Below are 10,389 nucleotides of genomic sequence, written 5' to 3'. Positions count from 1 at the left end.
GCGTCGCTTTTGCCTCAAGACGGAATGATGTTCGCTAAGCCGACTATGCGCGAGAGATCGTCACTGATCAGCGGTCATGAGGGAGAAAGCATGGCGAGGTCGGCATCCAAGTACAATAGGTAGGCATGATCCTTCTTCCCATTGATCTCATCCACGATTCAGTGTAGCATCTCTTCTTCGCGCACAATATCCTTTGTATGGCCTTGCGCGTGAACATAATCTCACACGCACTCTTGCATTCCAGATCGAAGAAGGTCCGACGATAGTCCGCAAGCATGTTCTTAACACGTCTCCCAAGCACTGTGGTAGCTACCGCCTTGCTGGCCTGCTTGACCTATGGCATGCCGACTGGCATCATGTCTCAGATGAAAAGGCAGGACGGCTTAAAGTTCGACTTCGGCAACACCAAGATTCGGGGTGTCAACCTCGGCGGTTGGCTTGTGCTTGAACCATGGATCACTCCGAGCATATTCGAAGCTACCCCGGACAATGTGGTAGATGGTAGGTGCAGGCACCCTTGAAAGATACGTCGAGTGTCGATGCTGAGATTGCGCCAGAGTACACGCTCTGTCAGACGCTAGGATTATCGCAGGCCGGAAGCGTGCTCCAGTCCCATTGGTCTAGCTGGATCACCGAGGGTGACTTCGCCGAGATGGCTAAGTACGGGTTGAACTTCGTTCGCATCCCAATCGGATACTGGTCTGTGAGTCCCTTAGCCGGAGAACCTTATGTCCAAGGCGCCTACGACTACCTCGGGCGGGCTCTCGATTGGGCAGACGCCCAGGGCATCAAGGTCATGATCGACCTGCATGGTGCTCCAGGATCCCAGAACGGCTTCGATAACAGCGGTCGGCGCGGCGACATTGATTGGACACAGGGAGACACCATCTCGCAGACGCACACTGCGCTGAACAAGATCCGAGACGATCATGCTAGCCATCCTGCTGTGGCGGCCATTGAGCTGCTCAACGAGCCGATGGGCTCATCGCTCGACATGGATACAGTCCGCCAATTCGTAAGTGGACCCGGCTGCTAATCCCGTGGAAGTTGGACTGATCAATGAATAGTACATGGACGGCTGGGGGTCCCTTGACGGCAGCAACGTCGCTGTCACCTTCCACGACGCCTTTCAAGGCGTCAACTCCTGGAACGACTGGGGTTCGGGAATGTGGGCTTTGATGTTGGACACTCATCACTATGAGGTGTTCGACTCCGGTAGCTTGCAAATGGGTGTCGCGGAACACCTGTCAACTGCGTGTAGTTTCGGAGAGTCCATGGCGACGAACAACAAGTGGACCATTGCTGGAGAGTGGAGCGGAGCGATGACGGTGAGTTGCTGCGGTGTAGACTTGGAGGATAGACGCGCTAACGATCGCAGGACTGCGCGCAATGGCTCAACGGCCGCGGTGTCGGTGCTCGCTACGACGGTAGCATGAGCGGCTCATCGTACATTGGCTCCTGCGATGGCAAGTACTCCGGGACTGTTTCCGGACTGGGCGCTGCAGATTATCAGAACATCAAGTCGTTCATCAGCGCTCAGATCTCAGCGTTCGAAAAAGCTGCTGGATGGATCTTCTGGTGTTGGAAGAATGAAGCTGCTCCCGAGTGGCACTTCCAAAATTTGACGGCTGGAGGACTGGTTCCGCAACCGTTGTCGTCGGCTAGTGGATGCTAGATGTTTTATACCGGTAAGTCTACACGTTCCATTCTTGACCTACCTCGCTGACTTTTACGCCATCAACAGATGTGCCGCCTCCCTACATTGCCGTCTCTGACCGCGAAGAATGTCACGATGATTTGTACGATAACGTTGCGTACGCTTAACGATTGATGATTGTTTTGAATGGATTGTAACACTATGATCGCTTTGGTATGCAGAGAGAGATACCGTCGCTATTGCGTAGCGAAAAGCGTTGAGTTCACGGGTGCATTTGGAGGGTTTAACACTTTGTGTTAATGCCAGTGATTTTGTCGATGTAAGGCGTTGCTGATGTATAACATTTGGGGTTGGAATCTGATGAACGGAAATCTTTCGCTGCGTGGGTTATGGTGCTGTATGTACGAGAGGATGCCAAGAAGCTGACGACGCCTGTGCATTGTCTCCGCATGCTGAAACACTACCTCGATACCTCAACGTTATGCACGCTCACTCCGTACCTCAACACCTTCATTCGCTGCTTGAATACTGATAACCAATTTGTGTAAGATGAAGTGAAGTGATCAGACCATCATACTACCGTATATGTCACTCACGTGGACAAGGAGGTTGGATCAAGTAGTAGGAGCCTGTCGATGCTACCCTGCCTCTAACGGCGCGTTAGCGCAGGATCGTCTAATTTCCGAGGTGCAAACGACTGGACCTCCTCGTCGATGAGTCTTCCCGAAGCAGGATGGTTGCACACGACAGAGGTATTACTCCATGTCACCAGACCACAAGAAGGCAAAGCCACAAGGAGAGACCGTCACCGGAGCGTATCCGACTGTCCAACGTTCTCCGCACACAACCCCTGTTGGCGGCGTTGGTGACCTAGGCGGTTGTGGTAGGTTGAAAACGGGTTGGAACCATAATATACTGTAGATGCCCCAGTGCGTGTCTCGGGTCTCCTGTCTCCTACACTCACCATCTGCCGCACACACACAAACGAAGACGTGTCGTCTTCAGCCACTCGTTCCATCCCTCAGCGGTTCAATCCCTCAACGTTCTCCTGACCGCAGTCGTTCGCTTGATAACAGTCCTTCACTTGCATCTGCTTCAATTCGAAATATCTCGAGTAATCACGCGAATACACGCCAGGATGTCGTCAGACTTCTCGCTCTTCAGCCTCTTCACTGCCGGCCTTGCCTGCCTTCTCCCGGTCGCCAATGCGTATACTCAGCCCGTGGGCGATGCGCCATCCGGCAATCCCATCTCCGAGCCTGGCCTGAGCAGCATTGTGCCGGCTGGTCAGAACTACACGGTAGGCTGTTAAGCGAATTTGTGCTGTGTAGAGACTACTAACGCAATGTACAGATTACCTGGCAACCCACTACTGATGGTACCGTAACCCTCGTGCTACTCAAGGGACCGGCAAGCAATGCTATTCCGCAATATGCCATTGTAGAGAACATTCCAAACAGCGGATCATATGTCTGGTTCCCATCAACAGATCTTGCGCCTACCGCTGATGCCACCGGATACGGCATTGAACTCATCTGCGACAGCAACGGTCAATACCAATACACGACCCAGTTCGGCATCTCAAACCCCAGCTACCAAGCTGCCGCTGCAGCCTCGTCGAGCTCGGCAAGCTCGTCGTCGGCCTCCCCAACGATCGTACCATCAAGCTCGGCTCCGATTTCAGCCGCAATTACTCCGGCTCCAATTACGAGCACGAGCCCCACAGCATTCGCCAACGCCTCGACGCCGATTAGCCCAGTTTACGTCACTGAGTTTGTTACCGACCTCACCACAGTCTGCCCGTCGCCAACTACACTCGCCGTCAACAACCGTACCTATACGATCACGACCTCAACCACGCTTACTATCACCGACTGCTCGTGCACAGTGACCCGACCAGTCACTTCGTCCTCTGTCCCGGTCGTTGCTCCCATCACCTCATCTGCCGCCCCAGTCGTCGTTCCCACTGGCAGTGCGCCTCGTAACAGCTCTCTGGTCCTCCCAACGGGCTCCATGACTGTCCCGTCCAGCCTGAGGATTTCAGCAAGTCCGACTACCAACTTGACTAGTACAGCCAGTCGCAGCGCCACGAGCACGCCTTCGGTCCCCGTTCAGACCGGCGCCGCCGGAAGCCTGGCGACATCCGTCGTAGGATTGGTCGTTGCCGCTGGTGTCGCAGTGTTCGCGTTGTAGACGGATGGCATGGTTTAGGAGGACAGAAAATGGAGCGCGGGCGCTCTGCAGCTACTCGGTGTGCGATATGGTGTACTATCATACGACTGTAACCAAGCTCTACACCTTTGCTTATCCCTGTACTCGATCTGCGTTAAACCCGTCGTCACCCATGAGCTAGCCCCACCTGTACTCCGACATTCCTGACAAGGAGATTGTGCCGACCGCTCGCCTACTTGTAGGTGACAGGTTAAATTGCGCCGATCGAAACCGTCAGTATATTTCCAGCTGCGCTAACGATCATGCCCTAGAGAAGCAAAACCCGACCAACGTGGTCAAAACGTGGTGACGAAAGCGTACGGCTGAAGTAACTCCCAGGCTGGACAGTAAGCAGTCTTGCTTTGGGCCAGCAACTGAGTAGCGGAGGAGACTTTACTTTCGCCGGATTTAAAGTCCTTTGTGGAGGATCGTAGCGTTTGCATATAGCATGAACCCTACCAGACCCTTCCACTGCAACAAGACATGACCATGTTTTACCGATCTGCACCTAAAAGACCCTCCAGGCCCGCTATACTGGAATCACTCCCCCTAAGCAGTCGTCGCCCCTCCTCACAACCGCCTCTTCCAAACAGCCATGTATCTCAGTACCGCTGTGGCCGTGATGGCACCATTGACCACAGCTACAATCGCTCAAGCCTTGCCCAGTCTGCTCGCCACAGAGACTGTCTAGAACAGCAGCAACTGCACGACACCGAGACTGCCATTTGCATCTTATGGCACGATTGGCATCTGGTACCCGCTAAATGGTGCACTCTCACCAGGACTGAGCTTTCAATTCAGCACCATCTCGGCGCTGTAGCGATACTCGTCCTGCGGATGCATGCTGTTCATGAAACGTAAGACCCAGCGTTTGGTTAACGACTATGTTGTTTGGAGACTTCCGGACCATTGTTGTTCACCGAGATTAGGCATTTGATATTGGCCGTCCATGGAGTGAACTCACAGGAGGGAAAAGCGACAAGGGTTCGGTCATACATTTCTCCACGGTCCGAGCTTCCGAGCCCACCATCGCCAAGACCACACACAAATTCTCCCTCACATTGATAGGAACACCATATCATATTGTCAACCTTCCATCACCGCCTCCTTCCACCCACAACACCGCCCAAGATGCCCGGCGTCTCCGTTCGCGATGTCCAAGCGGATAAGTTCATCAATGCCTACGCCGCCTTCCTGAAGCGACAGGGCAAACTGCCTATTCCAGGTCCGTGAGCAGCCACCGCCCACAGAAAGAGAAGCGCCATGGATATACATACACACGGCATTGAGAGACCTGAAACCCGTGTGGGACGGGGGACTGCGCGTCAGCAAAAATAATGCTGACTCGGAGTCTACAGGTTGGAGCGACACTGTCAAAACGAGCCATGCCAAGGAGCTGCCGCCGCAGAGCATTGACTGGTAAGGCTACTACGCATCCCGCATACCTTACCCCTGCCTAACAAGATCGCTCAACATAGGTTCTACGTCCGCGCCGCCGCCATCGCCCGTCACATCTACATGCGCAAGACCGTCGGCGTAGGCCGTCTGCGCAAGGTCCACGGCGGTGTTAAGAACCGCGGCACCCGCCCTTCACACCACGTTGATGCTTCAGGGTCAGTAGATCGCAAGGTCATGCAGGCGCTGGAGAAGATTGGCGTGCTGGAGCAGGACGAGGAGAAGGGTGGACGACGGATTACGCAGAGTGGACAGCGAGATTTGGACCGGATTGCGCAGACAACCGTAGAGGCGGAGGACGAGGAGGAAGACGAGGAGTAGAGACTGCATGATCGGCGTGGGTGCTTGCATGTTACACGGCGCAGCGTGGCGTCTCAGGCGCTGGACTGCTAGCTATGGCCGATGACCGCTCTTTGCGCAGCTTCCGCAATCCGCTCGCACACGCGAAAGAAGATCCACCTCGAGCGAAGGCGTCCTCCGCTATGCCAAAGAAAGGTACGAACCGCCTCCGAATGTCTCCAGTCCATGTACGTGGAGTAAATGAATGCGAATAACGCTCCTGTTTCGCTATGCCAATACCGCTTCTATGTAACAACGATCTCCTGTTATGACCCGAGCACCATTGAGACGCCCCGCAGCGCTCCGTTTTTCGCTGGTTGTCGGTCAAAGAGCACGCGCATAAACCACTTCTATTTTTGCGTGGATGCTGATGTTTCTCCAACCGCCTTCGAGCGCGGCTTTACTGCGTCATGGTCGTGCAGAGCACGAACCATCGCAACAACGCTCTTCATGCATCGTTTATACTCTCTGACCCTTTCAAGCAGCCGCCACTAATAAAATAACTCTACCAACATCCTCCGCTCCGGGAAACGCTTACTCCGTGTTCGGAGGGGTTGTCCAAGCGTAAATACACACGTGCGAGTCATGTAAAAGGTTCAAATGACAAGCCATATCAATGGATGGTAAATGACGGGAGGCAGCTCTGAATCGGTGAAAGGACAACTACGCAGCGGCGACAGCACTGCGCGAAGAATCTCGCCACGACCCAAGCGTAAATTGCGAGTTGCACTGCACAGCTGGTCAGCATTGACAGTCACTCATCCGTTCTCGAGTCGCTTGCGACGTACCATGTTGGTCAACTCCCAAGTCTCCGCCCCCAACCTTCCCGCCTCCTCCTCCTCGTCCTCCCAATCACCCGCCGCACCCGCCACAAAGCAAGCACTCATGAAGTGGTCGTCCGTCCCATGCGCATCTCGATACTGCGGATGCTTCATCAACCTCGTAATCGCCCTCCTCAACCTCGGCCCTCGATTCTGACTGATACAATCCTCAAAGCTTTGACGGAACTCCAACGCCCATCCCTCCGGCGGTGTCGTCTGAGCAAAGTTATCCCGGTATCTGAGCATCGGCCCCCAGATGTTGCGATAGAGGTTGTGTACCGCACCACCTGTACCTATGATCAAGTAATTCTCGTAGCGAAGTGGTCGAAGGGTGCTACCGATATGCATGTGGAAGTGCGGGTCGAAGCGGGCGTTCATGGAGACGATAGTGGTGGGTGGGCAGCCGGAAGGAAACATCCGGATGAGTATTAGGTAGGTGTCGTGGATCCATTCGAACTTAGCATTGGGGCGGACATTGAAGCCGGCGGATTTGAGCATGGAGATGCAGCGCTCGCCGCCTTCTAAGTCAGGCACGAGCTTGTAGTCGACGTACTTGGAGGGGTGGACGTAGGCGACGGGGGATTTGCCGGGAGACGGATTCATTGCGACTTCAATCTGAATAATGGTTAGGGTTCGTGTTCCTGTTCAATGTCGACATTGCACAGCTTACAACGTCGCCTGTTGCATCCCAATGAGCTCCCATCATGATTACGCCTGTGATGCCGTTCGCCAAGGCGTCATCGCCACAACGTTTCCTACGACACCACATCAGGTTGGGTACGTTATGTGCGATTAGGCGATGGACGATACCAGTAGTCAGCAGACGTGGACTCCTCGCCCAGCATCATCGTTGAGCCATGGGAGAAGAAGTGTACCGGCGTGGGCGCTGCTAACGTTGTCAGTAAGCCGTAACTCGCAAGCGCTGAGTTTTCCGAACATACCCATTCTTACACCTTGTTCGAACGTTCAGCGACGTTACCAAATGAGTGCTGAGCCTTTGGTGTTGCGATTTGTGCTGCTGACATGCGCTATAGGCCCCAAAACCACTCCGGCGGCGAAACACTGCTGGTGGTGGCACCCATCCGTGTGGGGCCCGCGTATTCTCGGATGAAGTGGGCACGGGTTTACGGTCCAGTTTGGAAGCCAAGTCCACTGCTAGAGCGCGCAATTGGCGTATGGGAGCTGCTGGCTGCCGTCAGTGGACCTGGTGCTGTCGAAGGCTGGACGTCGTATTGCACGGGCCAAGGTTCTCAATCCATAATCAACGATTCGTTATTGTCGTGCTTGACAAGGATGCACGGCCCTTCCGCTAACGTACAGGGTGGTAAGGTAGGCGAGGCCACGAACAACACCTTGTGCAGCTTTCTTTTTGAGTATTGTGCCTCCAATATGTGTGCCGCAAGCTCATTCTAACCGTCTAGCATTGCTTATATCGGTGACTCCCACACTCTGCGTCAACCTGCCCTCTTCAACACCCAAACATGGCATAGCAGCTAGCCATGAGGTAATGTGGTGTAGCGTAGGTAGACTCTGCCAGTCTTTGCCATCAAACGAGAAGCTTGCCGACTTCGTCACGAAGTTCGTTGGCGGTTCTGCTCCTTCCTCTGGCGCCGCATTTGGTACGAAGACAGCATATTCGGCATCCGTTTTACCAGGCTCGCCGACGGTTGGGACATATCGGTAATGGAACCTGCCCGTTTCAGGAGGGGCCGGCGGAGTCCCAGGACCACGGTGAGGTTGCTCAAGCGAAACGCCGTTGACGACTGGCTGCTCTTTGGTGAGACCGCAGATGTCAAGCTCACCAAATCGCACTCCGCGCCAAACCAGCAGAATTTTGCAGCCCTGCTCTCCATCCGGTCGTACATCAATGTCTGCGAACAGTTTGGGCATACCAACTTCATCACGACCAGTAATGATGGGGTCGGTCAAATCCTCAAAAAGTAGTGGCATGTATGTGCCGAACACTTTCGATCCATCCCGCTTGGTGTAGTTCACGCCGTGCAAGTAGAGACCGAAGTGGGAGTACCCGCCGCCGCCTAGCCACGTCATCCCAGACAGAGTGGTGCACATAAGGCTCGCAGAGACCACCGTTGCTGGGCTGGTAAATGCGAAGCCAGAAGGGAGCAGGTTCTGCACATATGTCTGAGATGTTCTGAACTTCACGGAGTATGTCCGTGCCCGCTCGGGAGTACTCTGTCGCAACAATCGCAATGCTTCGCTTTGTGGATGCAAACCTAGCGGCCTACGCGGGCCAGGACTCGCGCCAAGTTCGATGGGTGCACGGAATCGCAACGCTGTGTCTTTGGTGTTCAGATGTTTCCGCAGAGCATTGGTCGAGAAGTCCCATGCATCGTGGCCAAAGTTATATGCCTGGTACTCATGCATGTCCAGCTTCTTTCCCAGCGTCGCCATTTCCGCAGCATCCAAACCCGCCTCACGGGTGAAGTTCTGGATGCGGTGCGCTCGCTCGTATCTGCACTGCTCATAGACCTGCAGGCGCTCTGGAATATCCGACGGCTTTGTCCCTAAAGGCAAGACAGCTGCCAGAACGACCGCATCCTCGAGGGCTTGCGCTCCACCCTGCCCCTGGTGTGGAAGAAACGGATGTGCAGCATCGCCCAAGACCGCGAGCTTTTCATGGATGAAGGTGGGCATCTGCTTCATGTCGAGAAGCTTCCAGACCTTCGGGTCCTCAGCCTTTTCCAGTATTGCCCGCACTTCCGGGGCGAAGGCCTTGTATATGTCCAGCATGCGGGCTTTACTGGCTGATTCCTGCCAACCTAACGCAGCGTGTCAGTACCTAGGCGTGTGTTTCCATCGGACATGCGCGCACCTTCTCCAGTAACGTCCGCTTCCGACTCACGACTCGGGTGGATGGCAACAAAGTTCATCATGGTGTTGTTAGAACAGGGGTACATGACAACTCTTCGGTCCTCCGCTATCCACATCGTTAGGTAGCCAAGCTTTGAGGTCGGGCCTGCAGTCATTGGATCACTTGCCAGCGTGTCTGTAGGTATTAGGAAGCGAAATGCGCTTTTGCCGGAATCAAAAGGACTCAGGTCGCCTCCAGGTATATTCGCTCGCGCCATGGAATGAACCCCATCAGCGCCAATAACCACATCGGCTTGTATCGTTGTGCCGTCTTCAAGACCGATTGAAGCATTTTGGGCGTTTACAGTCTTCACCCGACTGGCAACTTGTAGCTTTGCGGGCTTGCCAAAACCGTCCGTATCAATGGCCATATTCTTCAAAGCAGTATGCAAATGTGCGCGATGCACCAGATACCAGGCATGCTGCCACATCTTGGCGAACTTTGTGTTGTCGACTTCATATTTGACCTGGTTGTTGTGAGGCAAGCATTCAATGACCCCAACGCACTCAACACCCCCAATGTTCTCCACGTTCAGTCCAAGCCGGCGGAGAAGACCGTTAGCGTTTGGGGCGAGATGGATTGCCGCGCCAGTTTCCTGTGCCAGCTTTGACTGCTCGAAGATCTCGACATCGTGGCCTTGACGACGAAGTGCTACCGCGGCCGTAAGCCCCCCAATGCCTGCACCAACGATGAGTACACGGAGCGGACTATTGCGTTCGGCATGGTGGCTGCCGTTGATTGCTGCCATGATCGAGTGGTCTCCTCGGCTGAAGATACAATAGGCCAGCGAAGAACGCAACAAATTTCATGCCTGGCGACGCAGACAACGTCCCCATCTTGCCGCGGAGGACACCTACCAGCCGTTCTATCCGGGCAATCGGCTGACCTGCGTACTCTGGAAGGTTTCTCCCGTGCACACAAGGCGTCGGATATTGATGGTAACCCCGCCGGATGCATGTGGAGGCGGCAAAGCGGGCACGAGACCGAGGATGATCCCCGTAAGGTCTCCCAGCCAGTCACCGTTACGCATCGTT

The 10,389-nt window shown here is 54.6% G+C and overlaps 8 protein-coding genes across 8 annotated transcripts; 6 read left to right on the top strand and 2 right to left on the bottom strand.

Annotated features, from left to right (window-relative positions):
- Positions 1-365: 365 nt before the first annotated feature.
- Positions 366-1,675, top strand: BAUCODRAFT_63760 (glycoside hydrolase family 5 protein; the record flags this gene model as incomplete). Its single annotated transcript, XM_007674928.1, has 4 exons — positions 366-501; positions 558-1,015; positions 1,068-1,328; positions 1,379-1,675. 4 exons carry the CDS (start codon positions 366-368, stop codon positions 1,673-1,675), a joined length of 1,152 nt encoding a protein of 383 aa, XP_007673118.1.
- Positions 1,676-1,864: 189 nt separating this feature from the next.
- On the top strand, positions 1,865-2,418 carry BAUCODRAFT_340370 (uncharacterized protein). The gene is made up of 2 exons (XM_007675022.1): positions 1,865-2,201; positions 2,263-2,418. The coding sequence occupies exons 1-2, from the start codon at positions 2,047-2,049 to the stop codon at positions 2,372-2,374; spliced, it is 267 nt and encodes an 88-aa protein (XP_007673212.1). The 5' UTR covers positions 1,865-2,046; the 3' UTR covers positions 2,375-2,418.
- Position 2,419: 1 nt separating this feature from the next.
- BAUCODRAFT_119116 (uncharacterized protein) lies at positions 2,420-2,578 on the top strand (the record flags this gene model as incomplete). The annotated part of the gene is made up of 1 exon (XM_007675021.1): positions 2,420-2,578. The coding sequence occupies one exon, from the start codon at positions 2,420-2,422 to the stop codon at positions 2,576-2,578; it is 159 nt and encodes a 52-aa protein (XP_007673211.1).
- Positions 2,579-2,687: 109 nt separating this feature from the next.
- Positions 2,688-4,080, top strand: BAUCODRAFT_339926 (uncharacterized protein). Its single transcript, XM_007675020.1, has 3 exons — positions 2,688-2,957; positions 3,011-3,313; positions 3,801-4,080. Exons 1-3 carry the CDS (start codon positions 2,796-2,798, stop codon positions 3,807-3,809), a joined length of 474 nt encoding a protein of 157 aa, XP_007673210.1. The 5' UTR covers positions 2,688-2,795; the 3' UTR covers positions 3,810-4,080.
- A 919-nt stretch (positions 4,081-4,999) lies between these two features.
- BAUCODRAFT_144944 (uncharacterized protein) lies at positions 5,000-5,644 on the top strand (the record flags this gene model as incomplete). Its single annotated transcript, XM_007675019.1, has 3 exons — positions 5,000-5,093; positions 5,227-5,287; positions 5,347-5,644. The coding sequence occupies 3 exons, from the start codon at positions 5,000-5,002 to the stop codon at positions 5,642-5,644; spliced, it is 453 nt and encodes a 150-aa protein (XP_007673209.1).
- A 33-nt stretch (positions 5,645-5,677) lies between these two features.
- Positions 5,678-6,310, top strand: BAUCODRAFT_339921 (uncharacterized protein). The gene is made up of 2 exons (XM_007675018.1): positions 5,678-6,256; positions 6,304-6,310. Exon 1 carries the CDS (start codon positions 5,864-5,866, stop codon positions 6,155-6,157), a length of 294 nt encoding a protein of 97 aa, XP_007673208.1. The 5' UTR covers positions 5,678-5,863; the 3' UTR covers positions 6,158-6,256; positions 6,304-6,310.
- Positions 6,311-6,325: 15 nt separating this feature from the next.
- Positions 6,326-7,428, bottom strand: BAUCODRAFT_21318 (uncharacterized protein; the record flags this gene model as incomplete). The annotated part of the gene is made up of 5 exons (XM_007674664.1): positions 6,326-6,391; positions 6,451-7,098; positions 7,154-7,238; positions 7,294-7,369; positions 7,425-7,428. 5 exons carry the CDS (start codon positions 7,426-7,428, stop codon positions 6,326-6,328), a joined length of 879 nt encoding a protein of 292 aa, XP_007672854.1.
- Positions 7,429-7,887: 459 nt separating this feature from the next.
- On the bottom strand, positions 7,888-10,103 carry BAUCODRAFT_63413 (uncharacterized protein; the record flags this gene model as incomplete). Its single annotated transcript, XM_007674914.1, has 2 exons — positions 7,888-9,263; positions 9,317-10,103. 2 exons carry the CDS (start codon positions 10,101-10,103, stop codon positions 7,888-7,890), a joined length of 2,163 nt encoding a protein of 720 aa, XP_007673104.1.
- Between the last annotated feature and the right edge of the window lie 286 nt (positions 10,104-10,389).

This window comes from Baudoinia panamericana (genome assembly GCF_000338955.1).
Source record: "Baudoinia panamericana UAMH 10762 unplaced genomic scaffold BAUCOscaffold_2, whole genome shotgun sequence".
NCBI classification, from domain to species: domain Eukaryota; kingdom Fungi; phylum Ascomycota; class Dothideomycetes; order Mycosphaerellales; family Teratosphaeriaceae; genus Baudoinia; species Baudoinia panamericana.
This window is presented reverse-complemented; position numbering and strand designations above follow the sequence as displayed.